Raw genomic sequence first — 22,367 nt, 5'->3', positions numbered from 1 at the left:
TAGTCAGCTTATTTCTCCATTCCAGTGCCAAAAGCTGTGACTTCCAATTCATCACGTCAAAGACCTTTATAAATGTGAACTAGTCACCCTTTAGCTCCTGAAAACATGTGAAAGTATCTGAAGAAGTCACATCGAAAAGCAGCAATGTGATCAAGACAGCAATCATCTCAGCAAACCCTATGGGTTGGGGTCACTGAGCTGCATTCTAAATCTTTCCCTCCACCTGTAACACCCATTTTTTTAATCCCCCGTCTATCTCTGTCTATATGTCTGAATATGGAGGGAGTTTATTGGGGAGGGGGGGGGGGGTGGGGGGGGGGGAGTTGGTATTAGAGTTTTAATAAGTAGACTTATTTGCCAACATTTCATAATTGCTTACTTCTAGCCAGAATTGATTTAGTTGGAGAAATATAGTCATTCTTGTTGAAGACAGAGAACTGGCCTGTGCTTTCTGTCTATTCGGGTCTACAAGACAGCTAAATCATGGAATTCTACATACATTTACAGTCATAGTGATGTACATCATGGAAACAAACCCTTTGGTCCAATTCGTCCACGCTGACCAGATATCCCAAATTAATCTAGTCCTATTTGTCAGCAGTTGACCTATATCGCGCTAAACCCTTCCGATTTATATACCCTTCCAGATGCCTTTAAGTGTTGTTATTGTACCAACCTTCACCACTTCCCCTCGCAGCTCATTCCAACCAGCACCACCCTCTGCATAAAAAGGTTGTCTCTTAGATCCCTTTTGAATCTTTCCTTTCTCACCTTAAATCTATGCGTTCTAGTTATGGACTCCCCTATCTGGGAAAAAAGAGCTTGGCAGTTCACCTTATCCATGCCCTTCATGATTTTATAAAACTCTATAAAATCACTATTCAAAAATCTTTAGCATCTGTGATGAGTATAGAAACAGCAGGGTTTGATTCCCAGCACCTTCCAGTGAGGCGTTATATCTGTCAGTACCCCTTCTGCTTTGCAGCCTAGAGATACTAGTCTCAGAACTGTAGTGCCTCTACTTCTACAGATTTAATAAACAGTCAAACAACTTAATTTGAGGCTGAATGTTTCCTCAACTAGTGGAAGACTTCAGTGTATTAACGGGCGATGGACTATTAATAGCGAGATGGACTATTTAAATGTACTCTTGTTTTCAAGGGAGCAGGAAGTAATGCAGAAAATCTATTCGAAGAAACAAATAGATTCACAGGCATTTTCGCTCAGGAGAATGCTACTGAGCCCATCTCATCTGCACTCATAAGAAGTTAAAAATCACACAACACCAGGTTATAGTCCAAGGTTTAACTAGAAGCACTAGCTTTCGGAGCACTGTTCCTTCATCAGGTGGTTGTGGCGTTCCGAAAGTTAGTGCTTCCAAATAAACCTGTTGGACTATAACCTGGTGTTGTGTGACTTTTAACTTTGTACACCCCAGTCCAACACCGGCATCTCCAAATCAGCACTAATAACAGACCGTATTCAGGGGTTAATACTACGCAGTCACACTTGCTTTCCATTCCCCCAACTGGTCACATATTTTTGCTTTTCCCATTACCGTTTTATGCTCTTGGTGCTGTAATTAAATAATATTTTTCTGAATACTGGAGTTGCCTGACACTCATAGCAAAACATTTCACATTCCAAGAACTCTGCATGATTAAACACCCTCTAATCTCACCGCTTTGTGTATCTTGCTCTTATCTGGAAGATCTCGACCTCTTGTCTTTAATGTACCTGTCAATGGAAATATGTGTCTGTGTTTACCTTGTCTATTCTTTTCATACTTTTAAACCTTAGCTAAATCCACTGATTTTTTTTTTGAGCACTCGGGTCTTGTGCCACTGAGAAGATAAAGTGCTAGTTCCTTGTCAGCTTCTGACATTGATAGAGCAAACCACATATACCTGTTCCTCCAGCCCTTTCACACGCTGCCTGTGGGCACGTTCCCTGGCCTCCAGGATCCTCTCAGCCTCCTGATGAGCACTCCGCAGGCGTTCGGTTTCTTTCTCTAGCTCCTGGCGGTGACGGGTCGTCAGCTCAATCACTCGCTGGCCATGGCTCCGCTCCATCTCAGCTGTCAGACCCTGTCAAGAAAGAAGCCAACCTTATCGATACAAGCTAAGCGTTCTAGGATGCGTGCTGAAGACCAGAACTGAGCATGTGCAAGATCTCTATTTATGTAGCTCCTTTCATGAGTACAAAATGTTGCAAAGTATGCCACAATCAATTCATTCCTTCAGAAATGTAGTTCACTGTTGGTATGCTGGAAATTTACAGAACTCAGCAAGCTCCCAGAATGTGATAATGACCAAGTAAACTGTTTTTTGAGAGATTGTAACTGAAAGTTACATATTGGTCAGGGCTTTGGGGATAACTCACTCACTGTTCTGCGAAATATAGTTTCTCAAGATCTTTTGACCCTATCTCAGACAACAAACATAGCCTTCCTTTATATCTTATCCGGGAGAAAGTGAGGACTGCAAATGCTGGAGATAAGAGTCGAGAGTGTGGTGTTGGAAAAGCACAGCAGGTCAGGCTGCATCCGAGGAGCAGGAGAATTGACGTTTCGAGTAAAAGCTCATCGTGGACTTGTTGGGCCGAAGAGCCTGTTTCCACACTGTAAGTAATCTAATCTAATCTAATCAGGAATTCATTCCTGATGATGAGCTTATGCTCAAAATGCAATTCTCCTGCTCCTTGGATGTTGCCTGACTGGCTGTGCTTTTCCAGCACCACACTTCTGACTCTATATGTTATCTCGCTGCTGGACACTTCTAATGCTCCACCTACAGCATTTCATCAGCGCTGTACTGGAGTGTCAGCCGGAATTCTTTTTGGGCTTGATTCTTTGAACTGGGATTTGAATGAACAATCCTCTCACTCACAGTAAGAGTGCTACCAACTAGTTGTCATATATTTTTAGGCACATAGATAGGCCTCCTGACTAGAAAACTTGGGTATCATTCGCAGCCAATAGGATGCAGCTGATTTCTAGATTACCACACTGAGAAACCATTGAATTGAGATATACAAAGCAATGAACAAAATAGTAACTTCCATGTATAATGCCCTTTTCCAGCTAGGCATTATCTCCCGTGAAGCTCTGAGGTATGGTAAAAGGTATTCCAGTCACATATGGATTCCTTTCCACACAAGCCCAATGTAAGCATTGGTATGAAGTCAGTTTGTGCCTCCTTTAAAATAGCAATTGAGATTTTGAATAATAGAAGTCTCTACCCTCAATAACTTGGGATCTCCTCTGTATGGAGGCCGGGTCATTCAGTATATTTAAGATGGAGGTAGATAGGTTCGGGGGATGAAGGGTAACAGGGAGAAAGTGGGAGAATGGGGTTGAGAAACTTATCAGCCATGATTGAATGGCAGGGCAGACTCGATGGGCTGAATGGTCTAATTCCTGCTCCTATGTCTTACAGTCTTATTAAGAAGGTAAGACTCCAAGGACATTGAAATGTCTCCCTGTGCTGACAGTAACTCAGCAGAGCTCATATGTTAATCTAACATTATAGTCTTCTCTAGTCAACTAATTAATAAAGAAAATGAACATGGAACATCTGAACTGGCACCAGGGAAGTGATGGCCAAGTCATATTAAAGCTGGACTGTTAATCCAGAGACTGGTTCAAATTCCACTATGGCAGACAGTAGAATTTTAATTTTTAAAAAAACCCTGGAATTAAGAGTCTAATAATGACCATGATTCCTTTGTCAATTGTTGGAAAAAGCCATCTGGTTCACTAATGTCCTTGAGGGATGGAAACTGCCATCCTCACCTGGTCTGGTCTACATGTGACTCCAGATCCACAGCAATGTGGGTGACTTTTAACTACCCTCTGGGTAATTAGGGATGGGCAATAAATGTTGGCCGAGCCAGCGATGCCTAGACTTTATGAATGAATGAAAAAATGCCAAAAAGGGAGGAAGCTGATTCTCACTCAATTTTAAAGTCTTTGGAATGAGAAAGTCTTGTCTCATAGCAGCCTAGGTGGTGGTGTGTGAATTCTAGTATCCTCTCAATTCTGCAGTCAGAAAACACAGAAAGGGCCTACCAGAAACTGCCTAAAGCTTCTCAGTCCAGTGAAGGAGTAGAGTACTTAAGAAGGCTGATTTTACAAAATCAGCTTCAAGTTGACCCCATGCCCAGCTGAGGGCAGCATGGTGGCTCAGTGGTTAGCACTGCTGCCTCACAGCATCATGGACCCGGGTTCGATTCCAGCCTTGGGTGACTGTCAGTGCAGAGTTTGCACGTTCTCCCAGTGTCTGCATTGGTTTTCTCTGGTTTCCTGCTACAGTCCAAAGACGTGCAGGTTAGGTGGATTGGCCATGCTAAATTGCCCATAGTGTCCAGGGATGTGTAGGTCAGGTGCATTAGTCAGGGGCAAATAAGGGCAAGGGGAGTGGGTCTGGATGGGTTACTCTTCAGAGGGTCAGTGTGGACCTGTTGGGCCAAAGGGCCTGTTTCCACACTTCAGGGATTCTATGAGATGGGTAGCTGGATTGGCCAGGTAGGATCTTAAGGAATTATTCCTTCTGCCATCTGCTTTCTGTGAAGAGAAAATCAGAAAATCAAAGTGAGCTAAGCTGCAAAACTAGGTAGAAAGCTTTATCGTTCCTGCTACTGCTTCTGATTAATTCCCAGAGGTGAGGTTGGACTGTTGTAGACACCAGGTAATCAATGTGTCCTTCCCATGCTGGAGGCCAAGTACATCAATGTCATCTTCAAATCCAGTGTCACATCAGAGTTGGATTACTCCTTTTAAGATTTCAGTCGTTTGTCTTGAATGGGGCAGAGTGGTGAATCACTCAGTCACCTTACTGAAGCATCTTCAGCTTGCCTCTCCAGACCTCATTAAAGCCTTGGTTAAAGCACGGATAAAACAGCTGAATGCCAGTGATCAAGTCAGAATGTCTGCTTTGACATCAAGGCTGCACTTTATTGAAGGTGGCATCATCGAGCCTGAGCGAAACTGAAATCAATGGGTATCAGTGGGCAAACTCTCCACGGCACATAGGAAAATGGTTGTGGTTGTTGGAGGTCAGTCATCTCAGCTCCAGGTCATCTCTGCAGGAGTTACTCAGGTAGTGTCCCAGAGTCAACCACTTTCAGTTGCTTCATCAATGACCCTCCCTCCGTTGAATTGAGAATATGCACTGACGATTGCTCAATGTCCAGTACTCCTCAAATGGTGAAGCAGTCAATGTCTGAATGCAGAAAGATCTAATAATATCCAGGTTTGGACTGAAAACTGGGAAGCAACATTCGCACCACAGAAATGTCAGACAATGACCATTTCCAATAAGTGGCAATCTAACTATCTTCCCTGATATTCGATGGCATTACCATCATTGAATCCTCTCATATTAATGTCCTGGGGTAACCATTTACTAGAGACTCACCTGGACTCACCAGATCAAAGACAGTGTCTACCAGAGCAGGTCAGAAGCTAGGAATACTGTGGGAAGTAATCCAACTCCTAACTTCCCAAAGCCTGTCTATCATTTACAAGGCACATGTGAGGAGTATGATAGAACCCTCCCCACTCACCTGGATGAGTGCAGCTTCAAGAATGCTCAGGAATCTTGACACCATCCAGGATAAAAGACTCCTCTTGATTGACACCATATCTACAAACAAGCACTCCCTCCACTTCCAACATACAGTGTCACCAGTGTGTACCATCTACAAGATACAGTGCAGAAATTCACAAGGCTCCTCAGACAGCACCTTCCAAAGCTACAACCACTTCCATCAAAAAGGCAAAAAAAGGCAGCAGATACGTAGGAACACCACCAGCTGCAAGCTTCCCTTCAAGACACCCACCATCCTGACTTGAAATTATATGAATATTCCTTTAGTAGCGTTGGGTCAAAATCCTAAAACTCCCTCTCCTAAGACATTGTGGATCTCTTACAGCACATGGACAGCAGCATTTCAAGAAGCAGCTGACACTTTCTCAATGACAACTAGGGATAGTCACTAAATGCCAGCCCAGCCAGTGATGCCCACATCTTATGAATGAATAAAAATAAATGCTACACCTGCTGATATTTGGACAAATGCACTGGAGTTGACCTTTCAGTAAACACATTCGTTAGCCTTGCCTGACATGTTTGGATCTTTTTTTCCACTGGCAAGTTGCTGAAAGTGAAGCTAATGATGATGACGTAGCAGGGGAAACAAGGCATCCGGGATCAGAGAAGGAAATTCCATAAACATCCACCTTCTCAATGATGGGGCTACCCAGCACATGGATTATCGCCATGTGCATGTGGCATGCAGTTCCAAGAACGACCAGGAATCACAGCACTATCCAGGGCAAAGTTTGATTGGTAGCTGAAAATGTTTTGCTGGAAAAGCGCAGCAGGTCAGGCAGCATCCAAGGAGCAGGAGAATCGACGTTTCGGGCATCAGCCCTTCTTCGGGAATCCTGAAACGTCGATTCTCCTGTTCCTTGGATGCTGCCTGACCTGCTGCGCTTTTCCAGCAACACGTTTTCAGCTCTGATCTCCAGCATCTGCAGTCCTCACTTTCTCCTCAAAGTTTGATTGGTACCCAATTCAGAACCTTAAACATTCATTTACTCCAAAACCAATGCACAGTGGCATTAGTGTGTACCGTATACAGGATGCATTGTGGCAGCTTAGCAAGCTTCCTTCAAAAGTACTTTCCAAGCCACGACCTCTAAGTTCTAGAAAGACAAGGGCTCAGCAGATGCATAGCAACACCAGCATTTAGAAATTCCTCTCCAGCTTACACACTATCTTAGCTGAGAACTATATCACTGGTCCTTCTTGGTGACTGGGTCAAAATCCTGGAACTCTTTTTAATAAGTCTCTGGGTTTACCAGCACCAGGTGGACTGTTCACTTCAAGGAAGTGGCTCACCTTCCAAGAACATTTAGGGATGGGGCACAGATGCTGGCTGTGCCAGCGATGCCCACAGCTCATAAAAGACAACTAAAGGTGGTGCGTGAAAATCTAGGATCAAGAATAGAGTGGTGCTGGAGAGGCACAGCAGGTCAAGCAGCATCCGAGGACCAGGAAAAATCGACGTTTCGGGCAAAAGCCCTTCATCAGTGAAAATCTAGGCACTGTCTCTCAAAGGATTGTGGATACTGGTTCCATCAAAAATATCAAGATCCAAATTGATTTGCGTAGAAGAGGGGGTAAACGCAATATGACCATTAACTGATCAAATGCAGAGCAGGTTGAAGGGCTGAATGGACTGCTGTTGCTTCTGTGTGAAAGCGTACAGGAAGCAAGAAGTGTGGAGAGGACAACTGTTCAAGGGAAGGAACAGGACAACAATACAAGTGGGAGACAAATTGCTTAATGTTTCTGATGAGATGCCGTCCTTTGACTTCACGCCAATCAATGAGGATGAATGGCAAGCAGTTTGCAGGAGAATTCACAGACTGCTTCCATTAAGGTTATTAAATACCTGTGGTCGCTTTAAACTAGTGCTGACCTGCAGCTGCTGAATCTGTCTTTGTGTTTCTGCAAGATCCATTTCTGCACCAGTGAGAGACTGATCCAGCTGTCCCTTCTCGGCTGAGAGCCGCAGGGCATCTTCCTCAGACTTCAACCTGTCCCGTTCGACCTGAAACAACAAATATTTATCACAATGAGAAAGCATAGTCAGGATGAGTGACAGTCAAGTGGAGGCGTTGCGTGAGGAGGCAGCTCGTGAGCAGCAGAGTAAGCCACAGTAATTTCAAAATACAGAGAGGATATAGAGTCAAAGAAAACACCCAAGGGTGTGTGGCAATGAGTGGGGAGGGAGGAGAGGGGGGGGAATGGGGAGGGGGGGGAACAGAGCGAGAGAGCTCACATCACTTGCTGTGCCTCATTTAACAGACAGCCACAATCAGAAGCCCAGTCCATGTCATTGCATGCCACAGTCCTCAGAAGAGAGTGACAGATAGACACTGCAGTGAAAGATGTATTCCTCCCTAGATGTGTGGGAAGCTGGAGGATAGTACTGAAGCCAGCTGGAACACTAACCTTCACCACCTGGTGATATATCTTGTCCTAATGCCAAATGAAGCAGGGTGGATCAATCACCAGAGCGTGTTGTTCACAGCCTCGGTGTGTTGAGAAACAGCCAAGGAAAGGGCAATTATCTGAGGCAGTAATTTGAGAGGTTGTTGTTTTCCTACCTACACATTCCTCCCTTGAAGTGTGAAGTTAGGAAGGGTTCACAGGCTGATTAATACTCCGGTGTGAACACGCCACCCATCTTTGCACAATCCAATAGACTGGTGGACCATATTGGTCGACAGGGCTTTGTGTGTGCACCCAAAACCTATACAATAAGGGGGCAAGGATCACTGATACCCACCAGACAGGAGTACCTGTTAGATGTCAGCTCAGAATTCAGAGGTAGAGTAAAAGTCTCCACTCACTTCAGGATTTGAAACTCTCATTTTTTCACTCATAAAGAAAAGTTTTTCCATGGGTTCTACCATTTCAGTAATGAGTCAAGATTAGAGTGGTGCTGGAAAAACAGCAGGTCAGGTAGCAGCCGAGGAGCAGGAAAATCGATGATTCGGGCAAAAGCCCTTCATCAGGAATCTGAGGTGAGTTAAACAATAGACACAAAAGGAAATTAGAGCAGCTTGTGTGTGATCACATTAAAGTTGAGTGGCTCCCCAGAGATCACCTTCATAATCCTGATAACCACAGAAAGCCTGTCCTCCTCAAACTCTCAAAGAGCAGAAAATCTATTATGTGTTTTAAACTTTTCCCAGTTGTGATGAAAGGTCATCAACCTGAAATGTTAACCCTGTTTCTTCCTTCACTGAGTATTTCCAGCACTTCTTGCTTTTTTCCCCCCACAGAACAACCTGCTTGGCTCAATCAACAGATCTGGCCCTTGTTGCATTCAGGTTCTGAAATACACTGTGTGCAGTCAAAGCCATGACACCGATTTCAGATAACAATGAAACACTTTCATTTCTGTATTATTCAAGAAAGATACAAAATGAGATCAGTGATTTGAGAGAGACTCTGAGGGAACATCTGCTTCTTTCTCAATAGCAACAGGCTGGACGCACATTTCTTCGGCAGTACTTCAAGTGTTTTGCTCCAAGATTTTACAGCATATGAATTATCATGGCCGCTTTGACTCTTTCACTTTGCCATTATTTTGGGCATTTGTGAAAGCGATGAGTTGTCAATCTCGCCTCCTTCATTCACCCAGCTGGCTGTTTCCATCTCCTGAAAGTGGCTCTCCTCCCAGTGGGTTTTACATCACTGGGTGTCAGCTGATTTCCAATATCCAAATAACCATCCCACGTCTGGGAGCCAAGACAGTGAGAGTCATCAAGCTATTCTGATGTGCCAGGGGCAGTGGTGAAGGAGTTGGGGGTCTCTACATTTGTCTTCTCAAGGAGATACATTTACTTCTGCAATACAATCCCTTGGATAATGAGCAGTGCCGGCTGGTCCCTTGTCTAAGGCAGCCATGCAGTGGCCAATGAAACAATCCTTGTCATTGCCTATTCCCATTGGAGAGCTAACCTCAGAGAGGTGGGTCATTGTTCATGTGCAATTCTGCGCATGTTGATGCCTGTCTAAATGTCAGGAAGCATGATTGCCAAACCCTAGCTAGAGTCTTCTTTTTCTGATGCCTGGACAAGGAGTACACAGGCCTTGGTGAGTGAATATCACAGTGTCTTGTGAATATAACAGCATCTTGTTAATATCACAGTCAAGTGTGAATATCATAGTGTCAACTCACACGGACAGCATCTGCCCACTGTGTCAGCTGCTTGCATATTGCTCCAGTCTTTGCTGCAGCCAACAGCAGAAGGCTAGTCTAGGTGTTTCAGCAGCACACTGGCTCAGTCGTCTTACAGAGTCCCCCTCAAATTACTGGCTAGTGGCATAGAGAGACACTAAGAAGATAGCATTTTTCAGGCTCAGCCTACATGATGATCAGAGAATTCCATTTGCATGGAGCACAATTCACTCAGGGGATTGCACAGCTACATGTAGTAACTCTTTGAGTGGAGTTGCTTTGCAGGAGTGGTAGTGGAGTGTAATTTTGTTTTTTTTTAATTTGGCACCACTGACAAGGCTGGCATTTCCTGGTTATTTCTGATTGCTCTGCATTCGATATGACTTGCTAGACAACTTCAGCGGGCAGTTAAAAACTAACTGCATCAGTCTGGAACTAAAGTCACATTTTGGCCAGAACGGGTAAAACAAAACATGAATCCTTCCTTAAAGGGCACTGCTGAACTGGTTTGAATTTTCCAAGCATTAACTTTTAATTTCCAGTTTTTGTTTTAAACTGAAATTTATTTCTCAAATCGTCACGGTGGGGTTTCAATTTACTGGATTGCTAGTCCACTGGCAAATTTATTGTGTCATCACATCCACCAGTGTTGGGTATGAGAGACGCTTCGTTCTGATACTAATGTTGGTAGCTGATTCCCATGAGCAGACTACACTTAGAAGTTGAAAACCTCAGCCCCTGGCAGCTTCAGACCTGAACTGCACTGAAAATGCAGCCTTTGGAAGTTTAGTTTTAAACAATAGACAGTCCTGATACGCAACTGACAATGGTGATGTCTACAATAAAACAAATGTTCATGAAGTCTGAATATCAAAAGGGGTTCAGTTTAAACTCAAGGAATAGGATGGCTTTTCCAAATTCAGAGTGAATGAGCAGTTTCTTTCTTTCAGAATGCATTATCTTTGCTCAGTGGCAGCATGTTTGTCACTGAGGGAGGAGGTTGTGGGTTCAAAACCCCTTCGACAATTGAGCAATGGTCTCATTGATACGACAGTGTTGGACTGAGACAATGCTTCATTCTTCAAGTGTGATGTTAAACTGAAACCCTATCTTCCATGTTCAGGTATTCACTAAAGATCCTAGAAAACCAAATATCCCTCAAAAAGGAAGGTTCATCGTAATACTTCCCATTGTCGCTTGTGAGAGCATTCTGTCAGTGACATTTACCAGTTTCAAAAGTATCTTGGGTTCATTCCGTATGTGTATGACGAAGGGCTTATGCCCGAAATGTCGAATCTCCTGCTCCTTGGATGCTGCCCGACTGGCTGTGGTTTTCCAGGACCACATTCTCCTACCCCGAATGCGTACATACATGCATGAATCCATTTAGCAAGTAAAGGTTTTGAAAAACTGAGCCTGCGAATGGCTCCAATAATCAAAAACAATAGCTTCAGCTGAGGAGAATGCTACCAACCAGGTTCATGAGGCAGTGGATTGCAAACACCACGTGCTCAGTGTAGACAACCCAGGCACTTCAGAACAAGCCCAGGTTGGATTCAAGAACTGGACTTCAATTCCCCAAAACACATTGCTGCCATATTTTAGAAAAAGGATACAATTTTTCGATGGCATATGGCCTAGTTCTGTATCCACTCAGTAAATGGAGTTGTATATTTTTGTCATTGTTTTGCGTTGAAGAGGTGTTCACTGTAGACAAATAGGGCTTTTGTCTCTACACCTGCTAAACTCTGTCCACTGGTGGGCGGTGCTCATCAATGGTCTGAGCTGGTAGTGGGTTTTACAGCCTGTGGGGGTGTTCTTTGAATGGAAAGATAAATTGCCAGAAAAAAAAATCAAGCTTGTGTCTTGACTCAGTAGCGTGTTGCTGTTTTGTCAGTTTTATCCTGTAGGTTAAGTAGAGAAGGTTTTACACAGAGGAAACAGATATCCCAGAACCGATGGTGCAAGTCAGGTACAATTGATTTGAATTGAACTGAACTAGCTTCATTGTCACATGTACACAAATGAGTACAGTGAAAAGTTTATAAGTTGCCACTTACAGCACCATACGAAGGTACAATCCTTAGTTACAGAATACAGATATGAAGGAACGGAAGTTATGCCACAGCTATACACAGCATAACCATAGGCCAAACAAAAAAGCAAAGTTAAAAAGACAGTCTCTCTCCAAAGCAAATGGACAGGGCACAGCTCAGCAGATCATGCCTTAATACCAGTTTTAAGCACACTGCATAATCCCAACTGTTTGTTTGGTAATGCATATGCTCTCTTTATTTACACACTCTCCTGTGCCTTTGTGGAATGATGAAGACCAAGAGGACAGCTCATGTCCACGGTCACTGTAAAGATCATTTGCTGCAACTACTGATGCTTCGCATTCCGGCTTTCTTCCCAATGCGGTGATTCCACACCAACGGGAGGTGACACAGTCACCAATGATTCCCTGGCCAAAGTGGCACATGTGAACCCAGAATGTAAGTGTTGGCATGGTCGATGACTTCTGGGATATCACAGCTAAATCTGATCCAATTCTCATTTATGTCCAAAGCTGTGTACTTTCTATCAGAAGATATTGAAGACCTGGGTGATTGCCCTCTTTATCCTTTCTGCACTTGCTCCCGGACCAGGCATTCTATGCTTGGTGCGATTGGAATAATACAGGTAGGAATAGAACCCCTTGGCTCAATGCTGTATTAGGCTGCAAGTATCTTCAACCGATGCTACAGGTGAATATCACAAGCACACCTTTCTTTCCTTGTGGAGAGGCTGCATCATATCTCGATTCATTATGCTAACTCAGAAGATATTGATTAAGACTGAGAGCTTGAGCATTGTGCAAACACCTGATCAAAAGCTGCCTTTGATGATTCCTGAAGAGTCACATTGGAAGCGTCATCCATCCAGACATTTAGAGAGAAGATTCAGCAAGTTAACAGTGATCATCACGTTACTTGGACAAATAATTTGTCTGCAAACAATAATTCTGCTTTGACTCATCACAGCTCAAATTGCTGAGATAAAGAATCTCACTGACGGGTGCTTTTAAAGAATTTCCAACTACTCGATACTGAATAAACAAAGCTATGTGTCACTCTGACAGAGCTCTGTAAAAACAAAGAACTCAACTCCTCATATTTCTTAATCACCTTAAGAAAACTTGCATCAGCTTTTTGAGTGTACAGCACTTTCATCTCTTGGATTTGAGGTTCATGCTGTGGAGATTAAGATCTCCTGACTCTGATGAAGAGTGGGTGGTGAAAGGCATTAGACACTGCCCTTTGAGAGGGGAATTGAAATGTAGTAATCTGTCTGAAAGGAGGCTGACTTCAGGGCATTTGGTAAGTGGGGCTAATCAATTTTGCAGATGGTTTTTGGGGAGAGGGGAGAGAGGAGGAAGAAACTCAACCCTAGAAGGCATACGTTCTGAAATGTTTAAGATATGGTGCCCTTTACCATTTCCAAACACCTGGGGATATGTTAATAGGGTTTGCCTTTGTTGAACAAAAGGAGCAAATGACCCAACAAATTTGTTGGATGTACAAAGCAATGCAGATCTTAGACTGGTAGCACTGCTGCCTCATAGCGTAAGGGACCGGGTTCGATTCCAGCCTCAGGTGACTGTCTGTGTGGAGGTTGCACATTCTCCCCCGATGTCTGCGTGGGTTTCCTCTGGGTGCTCTGGTTTCCTCCCACAGTCCAAAGATGTATAGATTAAGTAGATTAGCCATGGAAAATGCAGGGTAATAGGGAAAAGGTAGGGGGTTAGGTCTGGGAAGGATTCTCTTTGGAGGGTTGGTGTGGACTCGATGGGCTGAATAGCCTGCTTCCACACTGCATGGATCCTATGATTCTCTGGTATTACGATCAGTCCTGCAAACAAGGCAGTGATCACTCCACACTACAGCAGATTCCTCATGTGACGTTTGCCTTTCCAGAATCGCTCATTCACCCTGAGAAAGATGTGTGGCAGAGTATCACATCTGACCTCACTAAAGTTCTGGAGTTGCTCATCTCTCACAGCAAACGACTCCAGCAGAAAAATAGGACAGGCCATTCAATGACCAAGTCAGGAAACATTTCTTCACATGAAGAGTCAAGAATGAAATTAATCTTCAGACGCTTGGTATCACATCACCAATCAGCCTTTATTTGCAAATGTGAAGCCTTTGACTAGAGTACTGCTTCTTAAGGATGGCACCCTTCGATATCAGCCAGCTCTCCCTGATTGGACCAGATTATCAGTTCCAGTCAGGGAACTCACATTCCGTGAAGTTGAGTTGGCTGATCCCATTGCAATTACTACAATGGAACTGTGGAAATCTCCCTCAAAAGGCAGTTCAAGGTAGGTATCAACTGAAAAGTTCAAAACTGATATCATTCAGTTTTCATTAGGGAAGAGCTTTGAGAAGTATAGAGTAAATCTCTGTAAATTGAGAGATGATGTGCAGATCAGCAGCGATCTAATTCGAGTGTTCTGGACCCTTTTGCTTCTCAGGTCACCCCCTTACTAGTGTCATCAAGATTCCACAGGCACCTCCTCAAAAACACAACTATCCTTGAAGAGGTGTGGACTTGTTGGGCCGAAGGGCCTGTTTCCACACTGTAAGTAATCTAATCTAATCTAATATTCCTGACACATGGTTAAACAACAGTGGCTAAACGGCACTCAAAAAGATTCTGGAACAGTCACAAATCAGATGGATAACTATACGTAAGGTGCGTATAAGGTGGAGGGTCACTTCCATCATGAAATTGACCAACTTTCCTGAAGGCCAACACCATATATGAGCAAATCCCCTAGGTCATGGATCCAAGGCTGTGTGCTGCCAGCAGCGGCAGTGGGCAGTTTGATCAGTCACCTGTGCCGTGCTTAGTTCTGTACACTATTGCCAAGAGCAAGCAACAGTCAATCACGTGTAGAATATTGTAATTATTGGAAGCAGTCAAACATTCAAAACACATTTTGGTTAAGTCTCAGCCCATTGCCTCATGAAAAGGATGTCCAACCCCACTGACCTGCTGTTCCATTTATCCATTTGAGACATGGTAGCAGGAGAGCCCATTAAGCCTGCATTGAAGAGATTGAATTGTGTCCTGACAATGGATCGTGTCTTTTGAATTACTTATGGGCATAGTAAACTTCTAAGTACAATGTGCTTTTTAAAAAGAGGATACACAGGCAAAAGATAATTGTGGACAGTTCAATGGCTGCCTGACAAGCCCACTGTGAAACACATTTAATCTGGAGAGGAACCCTTAGATTGTCACACCTGAAGATGCCAATGAAACTTCAAACAGCAATCTTTCAAAAGGAGAGGTGCAATTCAAAATAAGGAGTGTGAATTCCTGTGGCTACAGCAAAAATAAGGAGTTACCTCTCATTCTCAGTCGAAAGTCATCTCCTGTGGATTGTGTCCCAACCCGTAGACAAACCTCTTTCAAACAAAAGAACTTGCAAACCAACTGCAGCGCCAACTGTCGGATGACGTTCCAGTGTGGACAAGTGTGCTGCGAGGTTTACAGCTTGAGGACAAACATTAGGCACCCTCACAGGGCAGGTAAAGAAGATAAATTATTCTCTCTCTCTCTCTCTGAGTACTAGAAGCCAGCCAACCCAGTGAAGTCACCATTGAGGAGGAAACATGACAAAGGCCAAGGGTGTCAAGAGGGTGCAGAGGATATTTATCAGGATACTGTCTGGGTTGCACAGTTTAAGTTATGAGGAAAAATTAGATAGCCTGAGATTTCCCACTCTTCGTGGAACCCAGAGACTGATTTGTATATCTTTTTAACCGGTTATCTGTTTACTAAATTCATGTTTACAATCTGTGTGCATGTGTTTTAATCTTCTCCTGCATTTTATAGTTTATTAACTCACTCTTGAACAAAGAAAGCCTTGTTCATTTGGCTCTTTATGAAATACAAATACATTTGGAAAAAATATACATGAGGGAAAGGATGCTTTTAAAATTAACCTTCTGGAGTTGTAATGCACTGAAGTCTCTCATCTAGGAATTGGTTGTAACAATTGTTACTGATGGAACTAAGAGAAGCGAGTGGATAAGGTCTCCTGTAATATCAATGACAGTGGCATCACTATACCACCTCCAAGCTCACCTTAGTGTGGAGAATTAAACTCTTTTGTTTTGCAGGTGACATTGGAAAAATGTGTAGCATATTTTAAAGTCTTATTCTTGATAATAGTGAGGCATGGCTGACATCAACAGTGACATCATCATTGTCTCCTTTATTGACATTGCTTACAAAATGGGATTTTTAAAAGATTTTATTCCTGAAAGAGGTTGATTTGGCAGACCCCTGCTCACAGAGCGCTAGGGGTCACAGACCTCTGATTCAGAGGCGCTGATCTAATTGAAGGGCAAAACAGCCGACTGATTGAGTTGTATTCCAAGACTAAGTCAGTCAGTTTTAAACATGAGAATCTCAATGAACTGTTGTGGCTTGCAGGAGGGATATTTGTTCTAATCTTCATTTTATAGTCAAAGGATGTACTAGTCCATATGCATTAGTGGGCTGACTTGCTATTGTGGACGAGTGTGCTGTGAGGTCCACCTTACCTACCTGTCCTGCTGTACTCAAGCTCTATATGGTCATGTACACCAAGGTCCCTTTGACCCTCAAGGATCTATATGGTCATGTACACCGAAGGCCCTCTGACCTTCTGTGCTTTCTAAGGTCTTACCATTCAACCTGTATTCCCTTGAGTTGTTAGCCCTTACAAAATGCATCAGCTCACACTTTCAAAATTAAATTCCTTTTGGCACTGTTTAGCCCATCTGACCAGCCTGTCTACATAGTGCTGTAGTCGAAGGCTTTCCTCCTTACCATTTACCACATAATCAATCTTTGTGTCATCTACAAACTTAATGATCATACCTCCTACATTCAGGTCTAGATCATTAACGTACACACAAACACTAAGGGACCCCCAAAAGACCTTTGTGTGCGATAGGAGTTTTATTGAATGTTCGATAATGTCTCCAGATCAAAACTTCCAGTTTAGTTTCTCTTTCTCTAGACTTGACAAATAGCACGCAGTTCATGGAATAGTCGATCAACACACAATCAAACGTGAACCAATTGATCACAGCAGCATTATCTGGATTCACAGGAACAAAATGGAAGGTTTATCATCTTGCAGGACAGATAAGTAACTCAGCCATATCCCAACAAGAGGCAGAAACCCTCAGTATACAACTAAGTTCCATATTAAATAAATCCTTCCAATGGGGAAAAGGTCATATCATTGTAAAGCAGGCAATTGCTTTTGAAGAAGGAAGCAGCATAAAGACAGTCAGGTTTGGGGAAGGAAATGGATAAAGGCTAAGGATAAGGAAGGCAGTGAACAGGATGCAGTTTTGAACAGGAAGGGGACTTCAATAGATTCCAACAAATTCAAGAACAGATTTTTCCCCGCTTATCAGACTTCTTAAAGATCCTGTCAAACTTTAAATTTAAATGTTGATCTCGCTCTTTGTGTACCTTGTCTGCAGCTGTAACATTGTATTCCTTGCTTTGTTCTATTACCCTAATGCTTGTATGGTACGATCCGCCTGTACTAAACACAAAACAAAATATTTCACTGTACTCAGGTACACGCGACAATAATAAATCAAATCAAATTTATTAAAATGGTGAAAACTGGGTGAAGGAATGAATGGACTAATAGTCCCGAACCTCAGGTTAATGTTCTGGGAACATGGATTTGAATTCCATCATGGCAGAGTGTGCAATTTGAATTCATTAGAAGAATAAAATATGGAACATCAAGCTAGTCTCTTAAAAACCCAGCTGATTCACTAATGTAAACTTCCTTTGGGGAAGGAAATCTGCCGTCCTTACTTGGTCAGGGCAATAAGTGCTGGTTTAGCCAGTGATAGCCACATCCCATGAACACATTTGAAAAAATTGTTAAAAATTAAATATTTTAGTGTGTTTGTGACTCTCTTACAAGTTGAACCTGGAATTGTACTCCTTAGGCAAAAACTTGCATGCACCACTGAGCCAGAGAATGGTCAGCTGAGGATAGCTAGGCTTCACAAAGCTAAAACTTGACCAAACTGATTTAAAATGTCATCAAAAAGCTATCAGAGCATAAAACAGCAGGGCGTGGGTGGGAATTTCTATGTGCAGTGGTTGCCATGTCTGTGTCAAATTCATGTCAGTGCAATTAAAACCGTCATTGGCCCATTTTAAAACAAACAGTTTAATGACATCTCTAATGTAGCTTTCAGGAATTTAACCCAGAGATGTCTGCAATAAAAGCGCTTAAAGAATTTCAACACCTGTCAGGTAAGGAACTTGAACATCTAAACACAAAAATAAAAGCAAAAAAGAATTTTCTTCTCACGTGCCGAGTATTGCAAACTATTGCATCCCTTTTTCGTCCTTAACTATTCCATTAGTTACATCCTGGGAATATTCCAGTAGAATCATAGAATCCCTGCAGTGCGGAAAGACAACATTCGGACCATTGGGTCTACACTGACAGTCTGAAGAGCACCTCACCCAGACCAAGTCCCTATCTTATCCCCATAACACCGTATTAACCATGGCTAATCCAGCCAGACTACACATCCCTGGACACCACAGAAAAAAAATTAGCATGACCAATACACCTGACCTGCACGTCTTTGGACTGTGGGAGGAAATCAGAGCATTTGGAGACTGATTCCACACCTGGATTTTCTGTGCCATATCCTTTCACACCATTGTACTGACTTCATCTTTTACTATGAAAGCCACCTCAACCCCTTCTCCTTTTGCCTAACCTCTCTAAATGCTGAATATCCTTGTATGCTCAATTCCCAGCCTTGGTTACCATGCAGCCATGTTTTTACAATTAGGCCTAGGGGACTCCTGGACTATCAAGTATCATTCTTTTAAGTTCAGATCTCCATCATAAAAATCATGCTCACCCTTTTGAATCAAGGAATACGTTGATCTCAGTCTTGGACACGTCCAATGAGTGAGCATCTACAACCCTCGCTGAGAGAATATTCCATAGATTTTTAGTTGTTTCAGTGTGTAAATGCTGCCTCATCTCAGAATTAGCTGACTTCTTATCCAGAGGCTGCATTTTCTAGTTTTCCAGCGAGGAGAACTATCTTCTCAGCAGCTTATTGTGTCAGCACCCATCAGGATCTTTTATATTTCAGTGAGGTCACCCCTCATTCCTCTAAGTTCTCAAGGGCATAGGACCATCCTGCTCAATTTATCATCAAGGGCAGTCCTTACATCCCTGGAATTGATCTATGGAATCTTCATGGCATCTATAGAAAAGGTAAACTTCATTAGTTGTGGAGACCAAACTGTACAAGGTTATCCAGGTGTGGTCTCACAAGGTCCTGAACAATTGCAGCAAGACTTCCTGACTCTTGAACTCCAACCCACTAGCAATCAGGTCCAGCATACTATCTGATTTCAGCACTTGTATAATGTCTCTCTGGAGCTTGGCTATCAAACTGATCTACAATAGGGAACGTCACAAAGTCATGAATAAGGGATAGGTACCACAAAATTAGATGTCAAGGCTGATGATCATGGAAGCTAGTTAAAAAGAAGCTTATAAAAGGCTTGGACAGAAGCTTTTTCTGTGCTTTCACTAATATACTGATTTAGGTGATGCAGAAGAGCTTTCCTGCAGGTCCATAGCAATGAGGTGAAGTCTATGTAATCAACATCAGAAATGGAAAGGGGCTGTGTAATGAAACTAAGTCATTGTATGCACTGGGGGCTATAAATAATTGGTGAAAGGATCAATAGACAATAGACAATAGATGCAGGAGTAGGCCATTCTGCCCTTCAAGCCTGCACCGCCATTCAATATGATCATGGCTGATCATTCCTAATCAGTATCCTGTTCCAGCCTTATCTCCATACCCCTTGACTCCACTATCTTTAAGAGCTCTATCCAATTCTTTCTTAAATGAATCCAGAGACTGGGCCTCCACTGCCCTCTGGGGCAGAGCATTCCACACAGCCACCACTCTCTGGGTGAAGTAGTTTCTCCTCATCTCTGTCCTAAATGGTCTACCCCGTATTTTTAAGTTGTGTCCTCTGGTTCGGCATTCCCCCATCAACGGAAATATGTTCCCTCCTGCCAGAGTGTCCAGTCCTTTCATAATCCTATACGTTTCAATCAGATCCCCTCTCAGTCTTCTAAACTCAAGGGTATACAAGCCCAGTCGCTTCAGTCTTTCCGTGTAAGGCAATCCTGCCATTCCAGGAATTGACCTCGTGAACCTACGCTGCACTCCCTCAATAGCCAGAATGTCTTTCCTCAAATTTGGAGACCAGAACTGTACACAGTACTCCAGGTGTGGTCTCACCAGGGCCCTGTACAGCTGCAGAAGCACCTCTTTGCTTCTATACTCAATCCCTCTTGTTATGAAGGCCAGCATGCTATTAGCCTTCTTCACGACCTGCTGTACCTGCATGCTTGCCTTCATTGACTGGTGGACAAGAACACCCAGATCTCTCTGAACAGCCCCTTTACCTAATTTGATACCATTGAGGTAGTAATCTGCCTTCCTGTTCTTGCCACCAAAGTGGATAACCAGACATTTATCCACATTAAACTGCATCTGCCATGCATCTGCCCACTCACCTAACTTGTCCAGGTCACCCTGTAATCCCCTAACATCCTCATCACATTTCACCCTACCACCTAGCTTTGTGTCATCAGCAAATTTGCTAATGTTATTGCTGATACCATCTTCTATATCATTTACATATATTGTAAAAAGCTGCGGTCCCAGCACGGATCCCTGCGGTACCCCACTGGTCACTGCCTGCCATTCCAAAATGGAGCCGTTAATCACTACCCTTTGTTTCCTATTAGCCAACCAATTCTCTATCCAATCTAGTACTTTGCCCCCAATCCCGTGTGCCATAATTTTACTCACTAACCTCTTGTGTGGGACTTTATCAAAAGCTTTCTGAAAGTCCAGGTACACTACATCCACTGGATCTCCCTCATCCATCTTCCGAGTTACATCCTCAAAAAATTCAAGAAGATTAGTCAAGCATGATTTCCCCTTCATAAATCCATGCTGACTCTGTCCTATCCTGTTACTATTATCCAGATGTGCCGTAATTTCATCCTTTATCATAGACTCCAGCATCTTTCCCACCACTGAGGTCAGACTAACTGGTCTATAATTTCCTGCTTTCTCCCGCCCACCCTTCTTAAAAAGTGGCACAACATTAGCCGCCCTCTAATCCTCAGGAACCGACCCCGATTCTATTGAACTCTGGAAAATAATCACCAGCGCATCCACGATTTCCCGAGCCACCTCCTTCAGTACCCTGGGATGCAGGCCATCAGGTCCCGGAGACTTATCAACCTTCAGACCTAACAGTCTCTCCAACACCAAATCCTGGCAAATAGAAATTCCCTTAAGTTCAGGTCCTTCAGCCACTGTTACCTCAGGGAGATTGCTTGTGTCTTCCCCAGTGAACACAGATCTGAAGTACCCATTTAATTCCTCTGCCATTTCTTCGTTCCCAGTAATATATTCCCCTGCTTCTGTCTTCAAGGGCCCAATTTTTGTCCTAACCATTTTTTTGCCTTGGACATACCTAAAAAATCTTTTACTATCCTCCTTTATATTCTTGGCCAGTTTACCTTCGTACCTCATTTTTTCTCTGCGTATTTCCTTCTTACTAATCCTCTGTTGTTCTTTAAAAGCTTCCCAGTCCTCCGTTTTCCCGCTTATCTTCACTAAGTTATACTTTTTCTCTTTTAACCTTATATGTTTCTTTACTTCCCTCGTCAGCCACGGCCACCCATGTCTCCTTCTGGGATCTTTCTTCCTTTTAGGAATGAACTGATCCTGCATCTTCTGCATTATACACAGAAATATCCGCCATTGTTCCTCCACGGTCTTCCCTGTTAAGGTATTGAACCATTGAACTTTGGCCAGTTGCTCCCTCATAGCTCCATATTTCCCTTTATTCAACTGAAATATTGTCACTTCAGATTGTACCCACTCCCTCTCAAATTGCAGATTGAAGCTTATTGTATTATGGTCACTACTTCCCAATGGCTCCTTCACTTCGAGGTCACTGACCAATTCTGGTTCGTTACACAATACTAGATCCAGAATCGCCTTATCCCTGGTCGGCTCCAGCACCAGCTGCTCTAAAAATCCATCTCTGAGGCACTCCACAAAGTCTCTTTCTTGAGGCCCGATACCATCCTGATTCTCCCAGTCTACCTGCATGTTAAAATCCCCCATAACAACTGTAGTAACATCTTTGCGACAAGCCAATTTCAGCTCCTGATTCAACTTACCTCCAACATCGAGACTACTGTTTGGGGGCCTGTAGATGACTCCCATGAGGGTCTTTTTACCCTTAGTGTTTCGAAGCTCTGTCCACACTGACTCTACATCCCCTGACTCTAGGTCCGCCCGCGCAAGGGACTGAATATCCTCCCTTACCAACAAGGCCACCCCACCCCCTCTGCCCGTCAGTCTATCCTTATGATAGCACGTGTAGCCTTGAATATTCATTTCCCAGGCCCTGTCCCCATGAAGCCACGTCTCAGTTATCCCCAC

At 43.3% G+C, this 22,367-nt stretch overlaps 1 protein-coding gene across 1 annotated transcript in view; it reads right to left on the bottom strand.

The window, feature by feature from the left end:
• The window catches only part of crocc2 (ciliary rootlet coiled-coil, rootletin family member 2), a 296,172-nt gene that overhangs the window by 3,608 nt on the left and 270,197 nt on the right, over nucleotides 1-22,367 (bottom strand). The window contains exons 34-35 of the mRNA XM_072573057.1: nucleotides 7,489-7,620; nucleotides 1,908-2,087 (exon numbers count right to left, since the gene is read on the bottom strand). Of these exons, the coding sequence (XP_072429158.1) occupies nucleotides 1,908-2,087; nucleotides 7,489-7,620 (312 nt within the window). The remainder of the gene's footprint in view (nucleotides 1-1,907; nucleotides 2,088-7,488; nucleotides 7,621-22,367) is intronic.

Source organism: Chiloscyllium punctatum, chromosome 6 (assembly GCF_047496795.1).
Source record: "Chiloscyllium punctatum isolate Juve2018m chromosome 6, sChiPun1.3, whole genome shotgun sequence".
Classification (NCBI taxonomy): domain Eukaryota; kingdom Metazoa; phylum Chordata; class Chondrichthyes; order Orectolobiformes; family Hemiscylliidae; genus Chiloscyllium; species Chiloscyllium punctatum.
This window is presented reverse-complemented; position numbering and strand designations above follow the sequence as displayed.